This window comes from Pristiophorus japonicus, chromosome 14, assembly GCF_044704955.1.
Source record: "Pristiophorus japonicus isolate sPriJap1 chromosome 14, sPriJap1.hap1, whole genome shotgun sequence".
NCBI classification, from domain to species: Eukaryota; Metazoa; Chordata; class Chondrichthyes; family Pristiophoridae; genus Pristiophorus; species Pristiophorus japonicus.
This window is the reverse complement of record NC_091990.1, coordinates 134,789,474-134,811,881: the sequence shown is the minus strand read 5'-3', so window position 1 is coordinate 134,811,881 and position 22,408 is coordinate 134,789,474. Positions and strand designations below refer to the sequence as shown.

The following is a 22,408-nucleotide window of genomic DNA, read 5'->3' as shown; positions in this document are numbered from 1 at the left end:
TCTCAACTCCATCTATCCAACTTGGTTCTGTAACCTTTAATACACTTGCCTAATAAAATTTGTCAATTTTGAAATTATCAATTGACCTAGACTCCCAACAGCATTTTTTAGGGTTGAGTTCCAGATTTAAACCACCGTGTGGAAAAACTGATTCCATCCATCACCCCTGCATTTATTCACGTGTCTTTTTCCAGGCCATTGACAAGAGTGCAAATTATTCAAAACTGCGTGGTTACAATTTGCTGAAACATTGAGCTACATCCCATTTGCAGATTTTAAACTAATTCTTGGTTTTAAAAAAGAAATCCACAAATATATTAGGAAGTGAAAATTGTGGCTCAAGAAAACCATTTATGGCAAACGAAATAAAGAGTTGAAAAAATATTTTATATTAGGCATTACTTTTAAACTAAAGTGTGCCTTTCCTATAAACTATTTAAACTAATAACCGAATATCTGAATTGGGAGAGGGGAGAGGCCGAAATATACTTTCGGTTTACAGATTGGAACACACACCGTGATAAACGGAAATCGGAAACTGCTGCTACGATGTTAAGTGTCGTTTTCTTGTTAATGAAGGCCGAAGCCTCTTGTGCTGGTGCAGCGGGGCTTCAGTTCTCTCCCTGGGCCTCTCTTACCTTCTTCTTCTCCATGTTCCGCACTTTCTTGTCGATGACATTGAGGACCTGTCTGAGAGTCTCATTCTGCGGGTGCGCCGCCTGCCCCTGCCCGGCCTGGAGACTCACCGCGGCGGCGGCCGCCTCGGGTCCGGCGGCGGAAGAGGATCGGGATTCGGCCGCTTTTGTGGCGGTGGCTGCGGGCATTTTCTCTCGTTCTCTTTGAGTGTAGTTGATTTTTATTAAATATATATTTTTTAAAAGGGTGGAGGGAGGGGGAAAGAGGAAGGGAGGGGGGGGGAAAGTTCGGACTTTTTGTCGAAACGGAAAAAGAGACGAAGAGACGCGGCAGAACCTCTCTGCGCGACAGCACACCGAGACTGAGGAGCGGGAGCGCGCAGCGGGCGCGCACTTACAGCCTGGGCCCAGGACCCCGGCCCGGCCTGTCCGTGTGGCGCCGCCAACACCCGCAAACAACGCACCGTGTGAATGCAAACTACATTTCAAAATAGAGAGATTTATAATTAAACTATTTGTAAGTTGCGATTTTATTTCTTGACGAAATTTTACAAGGCCTTTCAGGCACTTTTTTAGGACACTACATCCAAACTAAGAAAGGAGAGCGCAACTAACAAGCAGGAAGGGAGGACCTTGGCCCCAGGCCGCGCTGACAAAAGTGATGCTCAGTGAAAGCAGCGGACAGCTTTTTATATCGGAGGAGTTTCAAAATTATGTTTATTTATAGGGTACGTGAGGTTCGTCGGGCAGTAAATCGGCGCACAGGCCCACCCCAATAAAAGCGTGAAGTATAAAATATTGAAGTGATTTGAGTATCTTTAATAGGGATGCATCCAATTGGCAAATGCTTTTTAAGTCTACATGCCATTGTGGAAAATTGCAAATTTCCTTTGTTTATGTACCGCTGGCCTTTGTACAGTGCTGTTGAAACAGGTCCCACCGACAGAGGTGTCGATCATTACACCTCGTGATAAACGTGGCCACGTGTTTAGACTATTAAACAAACTCCCCGATCGTCTAGGCCAAGAGTCACAGCAAAACAATGTTACTTCTGCTTAAATTGTTGTTAGTCCTATGATTCACAAACTCGGCTCCAAGCATTTCTAGGCCTTAGGCGCCACGATTTTTTTGGCTTAATTGTTCGGTTACTAAATTCGTATTGTTGCAATAAAACAAAATATACTTTTTATCCCCTCCATAATAGGACCTGGTCATGTCTTATTTGTCCAAATTTGATCCCTGCACAAAATGGGGAGTGACCAGGGCTCTGCAAGTGGTTCAGAGGTGGGTCACTAGACTGACACCTAGTTTAAAGGCATTCATTTACTACCATTCAGTCCCTCTTCACAGTGGAAGACACAAAAACCATGCCAAAAATTTCTGGTCACGGGAATGTGAGAAGGGAGGACCTTGAGATAATCACCATCATTAGGGGGATAGTGCTGGACAGGCTAATGGGACTCAAGGTGGACAAGTCCCCTGATCCTGATGAAATGCATACCAGGGTATTAAAAGAGATGGCGGAAGTTATAGCAGATGCATTCGTTATAATCTACCAAAATTCTCTGGACTCTGGGGAGGTACCAGCGGATTGGAAAGCAGCTAATGTAACGCCTCTGTTTAAAAAAGGGGGCAGACAAAAGGCAGGTAACTATAGGCTGGTTAGTTTAACATCTGTAGTGGGGAAAATGCTTGAAGCTATCATTAAGGAAGAAATAGAGGGACATCTAGATAGGAATAGTGCAATCAAGCAGACGCAACATGGATTCATGAAGGGGAAATCATGTTTAACTAATTTACTGGAATTCTTTGAGGATATAACGAGCATGGTGGATAGAGGTGTACCGATGGATGTGGTGTATTTAGATTTCCAAAAGGCATTCGATAAGGTGCCACACAAAAGGTTACTGCAGAAGATAAAGGTACGCGGAGTCAGAGGAAATGTATTAGCATGGATCGAGAATTGGCTGGCTAACAGAAAGCAGAGAGTCGAGATAAATGGGTCATTTTTGGGTTGGAAATCGGTGGTGAGTGGTGTGCCACAGGGATCGGTGCTGGGACCACAACTGTTTACAATATACATAGGTGACCTAGAAGAGGGGACAGAGTGTAGTGTAACAAAATTTGCAGATGACACCAAGATTAGTGGGAAAGTGGGTTGTGTAGAGGACACAGAGAGGCTGCAAAGAGATTTAGATAGGTTAAGCGAATGGGCTAAGGTTTGGCAGATGGAATACAATGTCGGAAAATGTGAGGTCATCCACCTTGGGGAAAAAAACAGTAAAAGGGAATATTATTTGAATGGGGAGAAATTACAACATGCTGTGGTGCAGAGGGACCTTGGGGGTCCTTGTGCATGAAACTCTTGTGCATGAAACTCTTTTGAGTTTACCTGCAAAACATAAAACATTAAGACCATGCCACCCGACCTGGGTGACACAGCAGACATTTTCAAGGCCCCTTTTTTTTTAAATTTTTTTTTTTGGGTTTTTTTTTGGGGCGCTAAAATCAAATTTTCCCAGTGCCCCCTATAAAAGGGGAGGGGGACACTAAAAGCACCGGCAATGAAAACAAATTAAACTTTAAAACGTAAAATCAAATTAAAATTTGGTTGCCGGGCGTGATGATGCACTCCAGTCCCTCCGGTGCCCACCTCTCGCGGAAGGCCGCGAGCGTACCGGTGGACACCGCGTGCTCCATCTCCAAGGACACCCTGGACCGGATGTAAGAGCGGAAGAGAGGCAGGCAGTCAGGTTGAACGACCCCCTCGACCGCCCGCTGCCTGGACCGGCTGATGGCACCCTTGGCCGTGCCCAGGAGCAGTCCTACGAGGAGGCCCTCGGACCTACCCGCTCCCCTCCGCACAGGGTGCCCAAAGATCAGGAGAGTGGGACTGAAGTGCAGCCAGAATTTCAGGAGCAGCCCCTTCAAATAATGGAACAGGGGCTGCAACCTTGTGCACTCAATAAAAACATGGAACACGGACTCCTCCAGACCGCAGAAATTGCAGGCGGCCTGGGAGTCCGTGAACCAGCTTAAAAATTTGTTGCACGGCACTGCTCCGTGCACCACCCTCCAGGCCAAGTCCCCGATGAATAGTGGGAGGACCCCTGCGTAGAGTGCCCTCCATCGGGGACCCCCGCCTCCTCCGGACGGCAAGATGGTACGCCATGGCGTGTCCGGACGGCCGGCGAGGATGGCAAAGTTGAGGGTGTGCAGAAGCAGCCCGTACAGGAAACCCCTCCGCGCGGAACTGAAAGGCACGGAGGGGATTTCCCCGAGGCGGCTCAAGTTGTGAGGCGCCGGCCCCCGAGGGAGGTTCCGGGGTTTGGCGCCGATGAGGAATTCCGTCCGGACGGGGGTCAGTTCGGACGGGATCTCCCCACGTACTCTTGTGCATGAATCCCAAAAAGTTAGTTTGCAGGTGCAGCAGGTAATCAGGAAGGTGAATGGAATGTTGCCCTGCATTGCGAGAGGGATGGAGTACAAAAGCAGGGAGGTCCTGCTGCAACTGTACAGGGTATTGGTGAGGCTGCACCTGGAGTACTGCATGCAGTTTTGGTCACCTTACTTAAGGAAGGATATACTAGCTTTGGAGGGGGTACAGAGACAATTCACTAGGCTGATTCCGGAGATGAGAGGGTTACCTTATGATGATAGATTGAGTAGATTGGGTCTTTACTCGTTGGAGTTCAGAAGGATGAGGGGTGATCTTATAGAAACATTTAAAATAATGAAAGGGATAGACAAGATAGAGGCAGAGAGGTTGTTTCCACTGGTCGGGGAGACTAGAACTAGGGGGCACAGCCTCAAAATACGGGGGAGCCAATTTAAAAACAGAGTTGAGAAGGAATTTCTTCTCCCAGAGGGTTGTGAATCTGTGGCATTCTCTGCCCAAGGAAGCAGTTGAGGCTAGCTCATTGAATGTATTCAAATCACAGATAGATTTTTAACCAATAAGGGAATTAAGGGTTATGGGGAGCAGGCGGGTAAGTGGAGCTGAGTCCACGGCCAGATCAGCCATGATCTTGTTGAATGGCGGAGCAGGCTCAAGGGGCTAGATGGCCTACTCCTGTTCCTAATTCTTATGTTCTTAAGTTCTAACTGTGGTATTGGAGAGCTGGAGCTTTTTTCTCTAGAACAGCATAAATTTGATATTGGAGTGTCAATCTATTCATCAATCAACATCACAAACATTATGACCATTTGGCCATTATCTCAATTCCGTTTGTGGGACCTTACTGTGCGCAAATTGGTTGCCCGGTTTCCCTTCATTGCAAAAGTGACCACACCTTAAAATACTTAATTGGCTGTAAAGTGCTTTGGGACATCCTGAGGTCATGAAAGACACCATATTAATGTAAATTCTTTCTATTTGATGGAAGTACAGTATTTGAAATGATTTAACTCAGCCCAAGCTATTGGAGCTGATCAATTAGGGATGACCAGGAATATAAGTGTAAGTGATGCAAGTATCGAGTTCTGATGAAAGGTCATTGACCTGAAACGTTAACTTTGTTGATCTCGCCACAGATGCTGCCATACCTGCTGAGTATTTCCAGCATTTGCTGTTTTTATTTAAGCAGAGAACTAGGTTAGATGCTAAGAGATACTTCTTTCCAGAGTTGAAAAGCTCTGGGACATGTTGCCGGCATATGCATACAAAGGGAGCTGGGCGAGATCCCAAGAGTGGCCAACAATTTTCATATAGAAGGTAAATGGATAATTGGGGGGTGGGTCATTGGGGGGGGGGTGGGTCATTGGGAGGGATGTCAACCAGCCACTGGTCTCCTGGTACAGGTACTTGTTTGAGGAATCTGCCACAGTTCCCACCACCACCCCAGCGAAAATCAATTAACAGGCTTTCTTGTCTCTCCCAGAAAATGGTGTAGAAGGTCAGTGGGCAGGTAGGGGTGATGGTTTGCAGAAGTTACGCCATGCCAGTATCATCATAGGCAGTCCCTCGGAATCGAGGAAAACTTGCTTCCACTCTTTTTAAAAAAAAAAACGTCCTTAGATGGCTGAACAGTCCAATACAAGAACCACAGACTCCGTCACAGGTGGGACAGATAGTCGTTGAGGGAAAGATAGTCGTTGAGGGAAAGATTGAGCGGGGCTGGTTTGCTACATGCTCTTTCCGCTGCCTGCGCTTGATTTCTGCATGCTCTCGGCGATGAGACTCGAGGTGCTCGGCGCCCTCCCGGATGCACTTCCTCCACTTCGGGCAGTCTTTGGCTAGGGACTCCCAGGTGTCAGTGGGGGTGTTGCACTTTCAGGGAGGCTTTGAGGGTGTCCTTGTAACATTTCCTCTGCCCACCTTTGGCTCGTTTACCGTGAAGGAGTTCCAAGTAGAGCGCTTGCTTTGAGCGTCTCGTGTCTGGCATGCGAACAATGTGGCCTGCCCAGCGGAGCTGATCAAGTGTGGTCAGTGCTTCAACGATGGGGATGTTGACCTGGTCGAGGACGCCAACGATGGTGTGTCTGTCCTCCAAGGGATTTGCAGGATCTTGCCAGTATAGGACTCACTTGATGGATCAGCTGATCATTACTTTTTGGCTCGACATGCATTTCAGTCAGATTATCTTTCTGTGAAGTGCCTTGGGACATTATTCTGCAATAAGGTACAATCTTTTCTTAAAAGTACAGAGACAATTGTTTTGTAGGCAAAGACGATAGCTAATTTGTGCACAGCAAGATCCCACAAACCAGCTAAAAACGATCAGTTTTTTATTAAATACTGATTATTGTTAAGGGGTAAATGGTTAGCATAGAACTCCCCTGCTTTCTTCAAATACTGTCATGAGACCTTTTATGCCCATCTGAACAAGATTGGTTCATTGGTTAAACATCTCATTCCACAATGCAGAATGCACTCAGTACTGCACTGATGCATCAGCCTAAATTATGTGTTCAAGTCCCTGGTGTTGAACTTGAAACTACAACCTTCTGATTCAGGAGAGTGCGGCACTACCACTGACCCAACCGGCCTTCCTCATTCTCACCCAGTGTATTCAATTATGGTCAAAACCAAGTAACACTCCACCTGGGGGCAGTGAAACATGCAGGCAATTTAGTGTCTTCATTAAAGACAAAGCTACCAAAAATGTATTTTATGTGAACCAAATCAACAAGACCTGTTAAACACATGAGAATACAATGAGAGAGATAGAGGTTGAGGGGACATGTAAAAAAAAACAGGAACTACTGTTAAAATAAAGAACGGCAAAACAATCAACATAATGGAAATACCACTCGACGGGACTCAAAAAATAAATACCTCATGGGTCTAATAAAAATGCCCTATATTATGAAGGAATTTAGATCAGTCATCTACCCCTCAGTCTGTCTACAAAAGAAAAACAAAGGAATTTTGTATGGAAACATGAAATAGTGTGGGCCTAAGAGATTCTGGAGTCACTGACCCTTCTTGATGAGGCACATCAAAGGTGTTTTCTTCCAAGTTAGCAGTTTTAGACAGCACACATGTACTTTAAATAATGGATGCAAAATATCATGTAATACTGGGATTAAGTCTCACCAATACAACTAATTGTCTGGTGGGAACATGTTTACCACATTCTTCACTGGGACCAGCTAATTGCATCATAATCTTTGCCGGTCTTGTACATCCCTATCTTCTTATCGGTTCCTATGCATTGAAACAGGATCTTCAGAGGACCTTTACATAGAGAAAATCCCAGTTGCTACCATAGCCCAATTAACTAGTTTGATTTAACTCAGGTCAATGTAGTTTTTCCACACATAGATTGAGCACCTAACTACTTTAATTTTACATTGCAGGTCCTGTTATTTTAGGTTTTTAGACATAAAAGATCTTGGAGACAGCTAACTGAAATCCTCATTCAAGAATCAAACCCACATGGCAATGGGAGGGAAGGAGTGAGTGAGTGAGTACATTTTGATTCAAAGTGAATGTTTTGGGGATAGTTGAAGCAAACTGTATTGGGCTACAAGCATTCTGAAAATCTGGCAACACACTGAAGTGTGCAAAATGGAGAGAGATCAGCTAAAGGAAAGATGTGTGAGACTATAAATTCAACAAATTGGGCTGACTGGTAACTTTCCTGTTGGAAATCCTCTCATACCTCAATCAAATGGCAATTCTTCATGCAAGAACTTAGTGAGTATAAGCTGGCTATTTGATTGCAATCGGACATCCACGCACACACTTTCCAACAGGGATCACTGGATAGTGATCAGGTATGCAAGTGCAATCCTGGCTCTCCTCCATCTTCCATGGCCAATAATGCCTGTGCTAATTATAATATTCCACTTTGGTTGAATTTGGTTATCACGGACTGGGATTATCTTTGTTGCTCAATAAATAAAAAGTACAGCAACTCAGAAATTTAAAGGCAAGTCAAATTAAAGAAATATAAATGGTAAAATTTGCAACTTCCTATAATACTTGAAATATTATTGACACGTTAAAAACAAAGTTGCACATCATGTATGAACAAAAGTACATTTATATTTAAATCAGTGGCCTCAGAACGGTCCTTGGAGATCTTTAATCTCCATGTACCACTTTTGAAGCAGTTTCAATTCAATGACCACTGGAGGCCATAAATCCAAAATTCATGGGTAGAATAAATTAAAAATCTGGTATTGCATTCTTTCATTTAAATGTCGACCCAAGGGCCACAGAAACATGATTCTTCAATGCCACCGTATCCCATTCTCCTGTTTTACTATTGGATAATGTTAGTAGCACTCAGTGCATGCATAAGTTTTCCATATCTATAGAGGTGCCTTGATGAGTCAGAATATAATAGCTTCCCTCAATCCCCACTTTCAGTCTATGGCACAGGCTCAGAATATACATAGCATCATACAATTGAGTATTAAAAACAGCAACATGGACTGGGGCTTTTAAAAGGGAGTGAGGAGTTAAGAGGCATTTGTCGGTGAATTCCAGAGCATGGTGCCCAGGCGACTGAAGGCATGCCTGCCAATGGTAAAGCAAAAAGGAAGGATTGCACAAGAGACCAGAGTCAGAGGAATGGAGAGTTTGGGGGCGTGGGCAGCCGCGGGGAGATGGGAAGGAAGGAGCGGTGATGGAGGGTGTCTCTGGTGCATCTATCCTCCCAGTGGATTTGCAGGATCTTGCAGAGGCAGCGCTGGTGGTACTTTTCCAGCGCTTTGAGATGGTCTGCTGTGATTCCGGAAATGAGGGGGTTGACTTATGAGGATAAGTTGAGTAGGGTTCAGAAGAATGAGAGGTGATCTTATTGAAACATAAAAGATAATGAGGGGGCTCGACGGTGAATACAAAGAGGATATTTCCACTCAGGGGAAACTAAAACTAGGGGACATAGAATAAGGGGCCGTCCATTTAACACTGAGATGAGGAGAAATTTCTTCTGAGAGTTGTAAATCTGTGGAAATCGCTGCCTCAGAGAGCTGTGGACGCTGGGACATTGAATAAATTTAAGACAGAAATAGACAGTTTCTTAAAACGATAAAGGGGTTATGGAGAGCAGGCAGGGAAGTGGAGCTGAGTCCATGATCAGATCAGCCATGATCTTTATTGAATGGCGGAGAAGGCTCGAGGGGCCGTATGGCCGACTCCTGTTCCTATTTCTTATGTTCTTATGTTTGAAAAATGGTCCACGTTGTCCAAGGACGCGCCGTGGATTTTGATGACCGGGGGGGTGGGGGGGGGGGCAGTGCTGTGTGGCGGGGCCAGCATTGAAGCACTGGCCATGCTCGACCAACTCCGTTGAGCAGGCCACATCGTCCGCATGTCCAACACGAGACTCCCTAAAGCAAGCACTCTACTCGAAGCTCTGACACGGCAAGCCAGGTGGGCAGAGGAAACATTTGAAGGACACCCTCAAAGCCTCCTTGATAAAGTGCAACATCCCCACTAACACCTGAGAATCCCTGGTCCAAGACCACCCAAAGTGGAGGAAGAGCACCTCGAGTCTCGTCGCCAAGAGCATGCGGAAACCAAGCGCAGACAGCGGAAGGTGCGTGCGGCAAACCAGGCTTCCCACCCACCCTTTCCTTCAACCACTGTCTGTCCCACCTGTTAGAAACATAGAATATAAGGGTGCAGGCCATCCGGCCCTTCGAGCCTGCACCTCCATTCAATATGATCATGGCTGATCATGCAACTTCAGTACCCCACTCCCGCCTTCTCTGCATACCCGCTGCTCCCCTTAGCTGCAAGGGCCACATCTAACTTCCTCTTGAATATATCCAACAAACTGGACTCAACAACTTTGTGGTAGAGAATTCTACAGGTTCACCACTCTGGGTGAAAAAGTTTCTCCTCATCTCGGTCCTATATGGCTTACCCCTTATCCTTGACTGTGACCCCTGGTTTTGGACTTCCCAAACATCGGGAACATTCTTCCTGCATCTCACCTTTCCAGTCCTGTCAGAATTTTACATGTTTCTATGAGATCCCTCTCATTCTTCTAAATTCCAGTGAGTATAAGCCTACCCGATCCAGTCTTTCTTCCTATGTCAGTCCTGCCATCCCGGGAATTAGTCCGGTGAACCTTTGCTACACTCCCTCAATAGCATGTCCTTCCTCAGATTAGGAGGCCAAAACTGCACACAATACTCAAGGTGTGATCTCACCAAGGCCCTGTACAACTGCAGTAAGACCTCCCTGCTCCTATACTCAATTTCTCTTGCTATGAAGGCCAGCATGCCATTTGCATTCTTTGCTGCCTGCTGTATCTGCATGCCTACCTTCAGTGACTGATTTACCATGACACTCAGGTCTCGTTGCACCTCCCCTTTTACTAATCTGTCACCATTCAGATAATAACCTGCCTTCCTGTTTTTGCCAGCAAAGTGAATAACCTCACATTTATCCACATTATACTGCATCTGCCATGCATTTGCCCATTTACCTAACCTGTCCAAGTCACCCTGCAGCCTCTTAGCATCCTCCTCACAGCTCACACTGCCACCCAGCTTAATGTCATCTGCAAACTTGGATATTACATTCAATTCCTTCGTCTAAATCATGAATGTATATTGTAAATAGCTGGGTTGCCAGCACTAAACCTTGTGGCACCCCACTAATCACTGCCTGCCATTCTGAAAAGGACCAGTTTATTCCCACTCTTTGCTTCCTGTCTGCCAACCCGTTCTCTATCCACGTCAATACATTACCCCCAATACCATGTGCCTTAATTTTGCACACTAATCTCTTGTGGGACTTTGCCAAAAGCCTTTTGAAAGTCCAAATACACCAACATCCACTGGTTCTCCCTTATCCACTCTACTAGTTACATCCTCAAAAAACTCTGGATGTATCAAGCATGATTTCCCTTTCATAAATCCGTGCTGACTTGGACTGAACCTGTCACTGCTTTCCAAATGTGCTATTACATCTTTAATAATTGATTCCAGCATTTTCCCCACCACCAATGTCAGGTTAACTGACTATAATTCCCTGTTTTCTCTCTCCCTTTTTTAAAAAGTGGGGTTACATTAGCTATCCTCCAGTCCATAGATACTGATCCAGAGTCCATGGAATTTTGGAAAATGATCACGAATGCATCTACTATTTCTAAGGCCACTTCCTTAAGTACTTTGGGATGCAGACTATCAGGCCCTGGTGAGTTATTGGCCTTCAGTCCCATCAGTTTCCCTAACACCATTTCCTGACTAAGAATTTCCTTCAGTTCCTCCTCAATAGACCCTCGGTCTCCTAGTATTTTCAGGAGGTTATTCGTGTCTTCCTTAGTGAAGACAGAACCAAAGTATTTGTTGAATTGGTCTGCCATTTCCTTGTTCCCCATTATGAATTCACCTGATTCTGACTGCAAGGGACCTACATTAGTCTTCACATATCTATAGAAGCTTTTGCAGTCAGTTTTTATGTTCCCTGCAAGCTTACTCTCATACTCTATTTTCCCCCTCCTAATTAAACCCTAGTCCTCCTCTGCTGAATTCTAAATTTCTCCTAGTCTTCAGGTTTGCTGCTTTTTCTGGCCAATTTATATGCCTCTGCCTTGGATTTAACACTATCCTTAATTTCCCTCGTTAGCCACGGTTGAGCCATCTTGTTTTATTTTTACGCCAGACAGGGATGTACAATAGTTGTAATTAATCCATGTGATCTTTAAATGTCTGCCATTGCCTATCCACCGTCAACCCTTTAAGTATCATTCGCCATTCTAGCCTAGCCAAATCACGTGTCATACCATCAAAGATTCCTTTCTTTAAGTTCAGGACTCTAGTCTCAATTAACTGTGTCGCTCGCCATCTTAAATGAAGAATTCTACCCTAGTCCTCCTCTGCTGAATTCTAAATTTCTCCTTGTCTTCAGGTTTGCTGCTATTATGGTCACTCTTCCCCAAGGGGCCACGCGCAACCAGATTGCTAATTAATCCTCTCTCATTACACAAGACCCAGTCTAGGATGGCCTGCTCTCGAGTTGGTTCCTCAACATATTGGTGTAGAAAACTATCCCTTATGCACGGCAGGAATTCCTCCTCCACAGTATTGCTACCAGTTTGGTTAGCCCAATCAATATGTAGGTTAAAGTCACCCATGATAACTGCTGTACCTTTATTGCACGCGTCCCTAATTTCCTGTTTGATGCCATCCCCAACCTCCCTACTACTGTTTGGTGGTCTGTACACAACTTCCACTAACGTTTTCTGCCCTTTGGTGTTTTGCAGCTCGACCCATATAGATTCCATATCATCCAAGCTAATGTCCTTCCTTACTATTGCGTTAACCTCCTCTTTAACCATTAACGCTACTCCGCTGTCTATTCTTCCTGAATATTGAATGCCCCTGGATATTGAGTTCCCAGCCTTGGTTATCCTGGAGCCATGTCTCCGTAATCCCAATTACATCATACCCGTTAACAGCTATCTGCGCAGTTAATTGGTCCACCTTATTACGAATGCTCCTCGCATTGAGACTCAGAGCCTTCAGGCTTGTTTTTTTTTTTTAAAACACTCTTTGTCCTTTTAGAATTAGGTTATAATGTGGCCCTTTTTGATTTTTGCCCTTGATTTCTCTGCCCTCCACTCTTGCTTTTCTCCTTCCTACCTTTTGCTTCTGCCCCCTTTTTACTTCCCTCTGCCTCCCTGCATAGGTTCCCATCCCCCTGCCATATTAGTTTAACCCCTCCCCAACAGCACTAGCAAACACTCCACCTAGGACATATGTTCCGGTCCTGCCCAGATGCAGACCATCCAGTTTGTACTGGTCCCATCTCCCCCAGAACTGGTTCCAATGCCCCAAGAATTTGAATCCCTCCTCCTTGCACCATTCCTCAAGTCATGTATTCATCTGAACTATCCTGCAATTCCTATTCTGACTAGTATGTGGCACTGGTAACAATCCTGAGATTACTATCTTTGAGGTCCTACTTTTTAAATTTAACTCCTAGCTCCCTAAATTCAGCTTGTAGGACCTCATCCTGTTTTTTTACCTATATTGTTGGTACCTATATGCACCACGACAGCTGGCTGTTCCCCCTCCCCCTCCAGAGTGCGCTGCATTCCCACATTGGACTGTACAGCCACCTGAGAATTCACTGAGTGGAAGCAAGTCTTCCTCAATTTCGAGGGACTGCCTATGATGATGATGGAGGGCAGAGAGATATGGAGGGGTAAGGTCAAGAAGAGATTTAAACACAAGGGTGAGAATTCTAAATAGGAAGAGAGTTATGCAAAGTTTCCATCTCCAAGTTCTTGCTAACTAGCACCCAACCAAACTAGGATGACCAAGGCACACCAAGATTTATGATTGTGGGACAATTGCTCCAACTTATTGCTTCAGTGAACTGTAGTTCCTTGATTGGTAAGCTACTTTCTCGGCATGTTTCAAAGATGCAGCCTCTGATCAGCACATAGCCAGGCTTACACAAATCCATACACTTTTTATCCTGATAGCAAATCAGCAACATGATTCAACAGCTAATTTACCATTCCAAGAGATCTGGTCAGAAAATTGCTGCTGCTCACTTTATGGATAATTGCCCCACTACCAATCTGAAGGCAGCTGGAAATCCTGATCAGGAATTCCCACCCACAAGACAGACACCCAAAGGAAACTGCAACACAAGGTAGGTGCTGCAGCTGGCACTGAGAAGTTATCATGTGCGAGGTTGAGTGTCTCCTTGAACTGAATACGGTTCAGGGGAAGATGTCTTTTGGGGAAGTGATGGTCTGGTTCATCTGTTGAGTACAGACAAACCACAGTGTCACTTACTTTAAAGATTACATATATATATATATTGTTAAGTTATCAATTAAAAAGCACATTTTAAAAATGAATATCTGAGGAAGCATGCCCCTATAAAAATATATGCAGAACATGCCGTGGTAAAGGAGAAGGTATAAAGAAGCAGCAGTGTAAGGAGTGTATACAATTGTTAATTTTGCAGTATTCAACACTTTCTAATCATCTACTTCTTCATTCAACTCTGGACAGTGGGAGATTTTACTGAAACCAAATCAGAAATGCCTTCCCAAAAACTTTACAAATTTTTCTTCCTTACAACTCTGACCAACAAAGTTCTGCTCAGTGCCCACCTTACATTGCCCAATCTACTCATCTACAAATTTCAGGTGGAGTCGGATGCATTATTTATGCATGATCCTTTCTCTATTAAAGAGAAGTGAAATCATTAGAAAGGTGGCTTGAGGAAATCTGCAAGTTTACAAAATAGTTATCCATTCATATTCAAACTCTGTCCCAAAGTGCCCTGAATAATACAGCTTCATCTTTTGATAAACCAGTCCTCATCCCTATTGTAAACTTTCTCCCATCTCTCAAAGGCAGCTCAAGCTGAGCTTCAGCGCAATGGTTGGCAGAAGCCTCAATACTATGCCGACATTGCTTGCACAAAAAATGACAGAGATAAGGAACCATGGCTATTTTGCTTCCCTCCAGAGTGTGTCCACGTGTATCTCCAGATTTGGCCAAATTACTTAACATAGTAACTCCTATTATCTAAAACAGGATCTAAGTTTACATGTACCGAAACCCAACCTCTCAATTACAAATCTGATCAGAAAATAAACAGTTCCAAAAAAAGGATCAACAGGCATCTACCATCAAATCAACCGTAAGAAAATCACCAGCAAGATTTAAAGGTAAAAGTAAACATTTCAAATGGTGCACACAGAGCAAATCCATCTGTATATCAAACAACATTGGTTTGGAGATCCAGTATTGCTAGTTTTCTTTTGTTGTAAAATTCAGAATGGAATACAGTATTTTAAACTTTACAACCAATAGCTTCTGTGACATATCTGAAGAAGAACATAAGAACATAAGAATTAGGAACAGGGGTAGGCCATCTAGCCCCTCAAGCCTGCTCCGCCACTCAATAAGATCATGGCTGATCTGGCCGTGGACTCGGCTCCACTTACCCGTAACCCTTAATTCCCTTATTGGTTAAAAATCTATGATTTGAATACATTCAATGAGCTAGCCTCAACTGCTTCCCTGGGCAGAGAATTACACAGATTCACAACCCTCTGGGAGAAGAAATTCCTTCTCAACTCGGTTTTAAATTGGCTCCCCCATATTTTGAGGCTGTGCCCCCTAGATCTAGTCTCCCCGACCAGTGGAAACAACCTCTCTGCCTCTATCTTGTCTATCCCTTTCATTATTTTAAATGTTTCGATAAGATCACCCCTCATCCTTCTGAACTCCAACGAGTAAAGATCCAGTCTACTAAATCCATCATAAAGTAACCCTCTCATCTCCGGAAGCAGCCTAGTGAATCGTCTCTGTACCCCCTCCAAAGCCAGTATATCCTTCCTTAAGTAAGCTGACCAAAACTGCACGCAGTACTCCAGGTGCGGCTTCACCAATACCCTGTACAGTTGCAGCAGGACCTCTCTGCTTTTGTACTCCATCCATCTCGCAATGAAGGCCAACATTCCATTCGCCTTCCTGATTACCTGCAAACTAACTTTTTGGGATTCCTCCAAGAGTTTCATGCACAAGGACCCCCAGGTCCCTCTGCACCACAGCATGTTGTAATTTCTCCCCATTCAAATAATATTCCCTTTTACTGTTTCTCTCTCTCCGCTCCGCCCCGCCCCCCTCTCCGCCCCACCCCGCCTCCCCTCTCCCCCCCGCCCCCCCCACCCTCTCTCCCCCCCACCCTCTCTCCCCCCCCCCTCACCCCCACCGCCCCCCTATCTCCTCCTCCCCCCCCTCGCCCCCCCTCTCCTCTCTCCTCTCTCTTCCCCCCCTCTCCTCTCTCTTCTCCCCCCCTCCCCCCGCCCCTCCTCGCAATCTCTCCCCCCCCCCCCGCCCCCCCTCTCCCTCTTTCTCCCCCCCGTCCCCCCTCTCTTCCCCCCCCGCCTCGGCCTCTCTCTCTCTCTCCCCCCCCCTCCTCGCCCCCTCTCTCCCCCCGCCCCCTCTCTCCCTCCCCCGCCCCCGCTCCCCCCCCCGCTCTCTCTCCCCCCCCCTCTCTCTTTCTCCCCCCCCCCCTCTCTCTCTCCCCCCCCCTCTCTCTTTCTCCCCCCCCTCTCTCTTTCTCCCCCCCCTCTCTCTTTCTCTCCCCCCCCTCTCTCTTTCTCCCCCCCCCTCTCTCTTTCTCCCCCCCCCTCTCTCTTTCTCTCTCCCCCCCCCTCTCTTTCTCTCTCCCCCCCCTCTCTCTCTCTCTCTCCCCCCCCCCTCTCTCTCTCTCCCCCCCCCTCTCTCTCTCTCCCCCCCCCTCTCTCTCTCTCTCTCCCCCCCCTCTCTCTCTCTCTCTCCCCCCCCCTCTCTCTCTCTCTTCCCCCCCCCTCTCTCTCTCTCTCCCCCTCTCTCTCTCTCCCCCTCTCTCTCTCTCTCTCTCCCCCCTCTCTCTCTCTCTCTCTCATTTTCCGACATTGTATTCCATCTGCCAAATCTTAGCCCATTCACTTAACCTATCTAAATCTCTTTGCAGCCTCTCTATGTCCTCTACACAACCCACTTTCCCACTAATCTTTGTGTCATCTGCAAATTTTGTTCCACTACACTCCGTCCTCTCTTCCAGATCATCTATGTATATTGTAAACAGTTGTGGTCCCAGCACCGATCCTTGTGGCACACCACTAACCACCGATTTCCAACCCGAAAAGGACCCATTTATCCCGACTCTCGGCTTTCTGTTAGCCAGCCAATTCTCGATCCATGCTAATACATTTCCTCTGACTCCGCGTACCTTTATCTTCTGCAGTAACCTTTTGTGTGGCACCTTATCGAATGCCTTTTGGAAATCTAAATACACCACATCCATCGGTACACCTCTATCCACCATGCTCGTTATATCCTCAAAGAATTCCAGTAAATTAGTTAAACATGATTTCCCCTTCATGAATCCATGTTGCGTCTGCTTGATTGCACTATTCCTATCTAGATGTCCCTCTATTTCTTCCTTAATGATAGCTTCAAGCATTTTCCCCACTACAGATGTTAAACTAACCAGCCTATAGTTACCTGCCTTTTGTCTGCCCCCTTTTTTTAAAAACAGGGGCGTTACATTAGTTGCTTTCCAATCCGATGGTACCTCCCCAGAGTCCAGAGAATTTTGGTAGATTATAATGAACTTGGAGTGGGATGGGGAGAATCCAATTGTCATGATCCATGTAGGAACCAATGACATAGGTAGAATGAGGTTCTGCTGAAAGAGTTTGAGGAGTTGGGGTCCAAATTAAAGAGCAGAACCTCAAAAGGTACTGGGGAAAGAGGGAGCTGTTCTGTTGGGACAGGCTCCACTTGATCCAGGCTGGGAAGAATGTCCAAGCGAATCAAATAACATGGGCAGTAGACAGGGCCTTTAAACTAATCAAGCAGGGGTGAGAGGATTCAGGAGAGAGTAAATTTAAAAGCAAGGGGAATTGCCAAGGCTCTAGAACAGAGCAGTTTTGGGTAAAAATAAGCAGTGGGTCAGAAAGGGACAGAGAGTAACAAAGGTAATCGAGCATTGCTGACTACGGTGACATCAGGGAAAAATAAGTAAAAGCTAAAGGCACTATAACAATGTGCGAAGCATTCGCAACAAAATAGATTAATTAATAGGTTTGATCTAATAGCCATTACAGAGACGTAGTTGCTAAGTAACCAAGGCTGGGAACTAAATATTCCAGGATACTTAACCTTTAGAAGAGATAGGCAAAATGGAATAGGAGGATAATAAAGGATGGGATAAAGACAGTAGAGAGAAAGGATTTTAGCTCAGAAAATCAAGAAGTAGAATCAGTTTGGGTAAAGCTAAGAAATAGCAAGGGCAGAAAACATTGGTGAGAGTTGTTTATTGGTCCACAAACAGTAGTGGAGTGGTAATATAGAGCACTGTATATATGCGGAAATTAGAGGTGCATGCAACAAGAGTAATACATTAATCATGGGGGCCTTTAATCTACACAGACAGGGCAAACCAAATTTGCAATAATAGTGCAGAGGACGAATTCATGGAATGTATACAAGATGGTTTTCTAGATCAGAATGTTGAGGGACCAACTAGGGAACAGGCTATTTTAGATCTAGTATCGTGCAATGAGAAAGGGTTAAATAAGCTTGTAGTAATGGGGCCTTCAGGGAAGAGTGACCATAATATGATAGAATTTTATGTTGAGTTTGAAAGTGATTTAGTTAAATCTGAAACTAGGTTTTACATCTAAACAAACCAAACTACATAGGTATGAGGGGCGAATTGGCTAAGGTAGATTTGGAAACGTCATTTTAAAAGGTATTACAGTAGTCAAGCAATGGCTTGCATTTAAAGAATGAATACATAATTTACAACAAACATGCATTCCTTTAAGGCACAAAAATCCCACAGGAAGTGTCATCGAACCGTGGCTAACAAGAGAAGTTAAAGATAGTATTAGATCAAAGGAAGAGGCTTATAATGTTTCCAAAAAGAGCAGTAAGCCTGAGGATTGGGAGGATTTAGAATTTGGCAAAGGAGGACCAAGAAATTGATAAAGAAAGGGAAAATAAATGAGAGTTAACTGGCAGGAGCCATAAAAACAGACTGTAAAAGCTTCTATAAGTATGTAAAAAGGAAAAGATTAGCAGAAGTAAATGTGGGTCCCCTGCAGGCTGCGACAGGAAAAATTATAACGGGGAATATGGAAATGACAAAGTATTTGTTTAATTTCTGTGTCCTTCTTCATGGAAGGTGGTGCAAAAAACCTCCCGGAAATAGCGGAGAACCAAGGGTCTAGCAAGAATGAGGAATTGGAAGAAATTAGTATTAGTTTAAAAAAAAATAGTACTGGAGAAATTAATGGGACTGAAAGCCGATAAATCCACTGGACCCGATGGCCTACATCCTAGGGTTTTGAAAGTGGTGGCTATAGAGATAGTGGATGCATTGGTTGTCATCTTCCAAAATTCCATAGATTCTAGAACGGTTCCTGCAGATTTGAAGATAGCTAATGTAATCCTGCTATTTAAGAAGGGAGAGAGAAAATGGGGAACTACAGGCCAGTTAGCCTGACATCAGTAGTAGGGAAAATGCTAGAATCTATTATTAAGGACGTGATAACAGGGCACTTAGAAAATAATAATAGGATTGGGCCGAGTCAGCATGGATTTATGAAAGGGAAATCATGTTTGAGAAATCTGTTAGTGTTTTTTGAGGTAACTACTAGAATAGATAAGGGCGAACCAGTAGATGTGGTGTATTCGGATTTTCAGAAGGTATTCGATAAGGTGAGGTTATTAAACAAAATTAGGGCTAAATGGGATTGGGGGTAATATACTAGCATGGATTGAGGATTGGTTAACGGACAGAAAACAGAGTAGGAATAAACAGGTCATTATCGGGTTGGCAGACTGTAACTTGTGGAGTACTGCAAGGATCAGTGCTTGGGCCCCAGCTATTCACAATCTATATAAATGATTTGGATGAGGGGACTAAATGTAATGCATCCAAGTTTGCTGATGATACAAAGCTAGGTTGTTGTGAGGAGGAGGATGCAAAGAAGCTTCAAGGGGATATAGACAGGCTAAGTGAGTGGGTAAGAACTTGTCAAATGGAATATAATATGGAGAAATGTGAAGTTATCCACTTTGGCAGGAAAAATAGAAAAGCAGAGGGGTTTTTTTTTTGAGAGAGAGAGAGAGAGAGAGAGAGAGAGAGAGAGAGAGATTGGGAAATGTTGGTGTTCAGAGGGACGTGGGTGTCCTTGTACACAAATCATTAAAAGTTAACATGCTGGTGCAGCAAGCAATTAAGAAAGCAAATGGTTTGTTGGCCTTTATTACAAGAGGATTTGAGTATAAGAGTAAAGATGTCTTACTGCAATTATAATGGACCCTAGTGAGACCGCACTTGGAGTATTGTGAAAAGTTTTGGTCTCTTTACCTAAAGAAGGATATACTTGCCATAGAGGGAGTGCAACAAAGGTTCACCAGACTTTGCCACACACGAGGTTAACTTTTAGTGATTTGTGTACAAGGACACCCAAGTCCCTCTGAACACCAACATTTCCCAACAATCTCTTGTGTGACACCTTATCGAATGCCTTCTGAAAATCTCATTGAAACATACAAAATTCTTACAAGCTTGATAGGGTAGATGCAGGGAGGATGTTTCCCCTGGCTGGGGAGTCTAGAACCAGGGCTCACAGTCTTAGAATAAGAGGTCAGCCATTTAAGACTGAGATGAGGAGAAATTTCTTCACTCAGAGGGTAGTGAATCTTTGGAATTCTGTACCCAAAGGCTGTGGATGCTCAGTCGTTTATATTCAAGACAGAGATCGATAGATTTTTGGATATTAAGGGAATCAAGGGATATAGGGATAGTGCAGGAAAGTGGGGTTGAGGTAGAAGATCAGCCATGAATGGCAGAGCAGACTCAAGGAGCCGAATGGCCTACTCCTGCTCCCCGAGCGTTAACATTTCTGCAACTCCTCCTCTCTCTTCCCCCCCCCCCCCCAAATATATTGATCACCTAATAATTTTATTACTATCAATGCATGAACATTTTCAGGTTTAATTTCTTTCAAATCTCCCTTCTGCTTTTACAACATAACCAAATTACTATACTCATTTTAAGCAGTTCACCTTTGCATTAAATTGCATCCAGAATTTTTCTTCCAAATGAGTTTCACATCAAGTTTATGTGGTTCTAAACTGCACTGCCAAATATAATGGTAGCTGTGGAAGACAGTACATCACTTCTGGTCTTGCTATCCAACACCTGATTAAACAGGTTTATGACCTATTTTAAGAGACCTCAGCAACCCTACCATTTCCAAGATTTTTACTAATTATGAAAATATTTATTGATTTTTTAAGGGGAAATAGTGAGGACTTTGTCTCATGCCAATTTGTTAAAATCACAACACAAAGGGATTTTTACTATTTAAATAACGGATTAAAAATTAAATTTTAAATGGAAAAAAACAATGTCCGAGAAGTTCTCAGAATTACAAACCCCATGTTCCAAAGATAATTTCACAGAATTCAGAATCTGCAGCACATTTCAGATTTTTCAAGTTATGCATTTTTTCCAATCACCTCTATCCCTAATTTTGTTAACTTAACATTTTTCCCTGTTTCCCCGCCTTTATTTTTCATTTAAGCTGCTTTATTTTATTAGAGAGTAAAGGGATTCAAATTATATTACCCTCTGACAGTTAGCTCATTTTAGCCAGAACAAAAACAATTAGCTCAATAATGGAATGGGGACAGTGGCAGGTAGAAAAGAAAGAATTCAATCAAAGCTCCCAGTCCTAATTTGTATCCAATGACCCCTGCTGGAAAACATGCATATATGAAGTACCAAGGCACATCGCAGGAGTGTGAAGAGACAAAATTAGACACCAAGCCACACAAGTTATTAGGGCAGATGACCAAAAACTTAACCAAAGAGGTAGGTTTTAAGGAGCGTCTTAGAGGTAGAGAGACGGAGAGATTTAGGGAAGGAGTTCTAGAGTTTGGAGTCTTAGCAGCTGAAGCTACTGCCACCAATGGTGGAGTGATTGAATCCAAGGATGCTCAAGAGGCTAGAATTACAGGAGCACAGATATCGCAGAGGGTTATGAGGCTGGAGGAGATTTTAGAGATAGGGAGGAATGAGGCCATGGAGGGATTTGAAACAAGGATAAGAATTTTTAAAATCGAAGCATTACTTAACCGGGAGCCAATGTACGTCCGTGCGTACAGGGGTGATGGGTGAACGGTACTGGGTGAAAGCTAGGACAGACAGCGAGGTTTTGGATAGCCACAAGTTTATGGAGGATAGATTGTGGAAGGCCAGCCAGGAGTGTGTTCAAATAGTCAAGTCTAGAGGTAACAAAGACAGGGATGAGGGCTTCAGCAGCAGATGAGCTGAAGCAAGGGAGGAGTCGGGCGATGTCCTAGAGGTGGAAATAGGCATAGCAATGGCGCAGATATAATCCGAAGTTCATCGCGAGGTCAAATATGATACCAAGCTTGCAAACAGTCCGGTTCAACCTCAGACAGTTGCCAGGGAAAGGGATGGAGTCGGTAGCTAGGGAACGGAGTCTGTGGCAGGGACTGAAGACAATGGTTTCAGTCTTCCCAATAGAGGACATTTCTGCTCATCCGGTACTTGATGTCGGACAAGCAGTCTGACAATTTATAGATAGTGGAGGGGTCATCAGAGGTGGCGGCTGCAGAGATAGTGGATACATTGGTTGTGATCTTCCAAAATTCCCTAGATTTTAGAATGGTCCCAGCAGATTGGAAGGTAGCAAATGTAACCGCGCTATTCAAGAAATGAGGGAGAAAGAAAACAGGGAACTACTGTTCAATTAGCCTAACATCAGTTTTTGGGAAAATGCTGGAATCATCCATTA

At 44.4% G+C, this 22,408-nt stretch overlaps 1 protein-coding gene across 3 annotated transcripts in view; it reads right to left on the bottom strand.

The window, feature by feature from the left end:
• The window catches only part of caprin1b (cell cycle associated protein 1b), a 165,893-nt gene extending 164,902 nt beyond the window's left edge, over positions 1-991 (bottom strand). For 2 of the 3 annotated variants that reach the window (XM_070899647.1, XM_070899646.1), the window contains exon 1: positions 639-991. In XM_070899647.1, coding sequence (XP_070755748.1) covers positions 639-824 — 186 coding nt within the window. In that variant the 5' untranslated portion in view covers positions 825-991. The remainder of the gene's footprint in view (positions 1-638) is intronic. The other variant, XM_070899645.1, reaches the window with a different exon arrangement.
• Between the last annotated feature and the right edge of the window lie 21,417 nt (positions 992-22,408).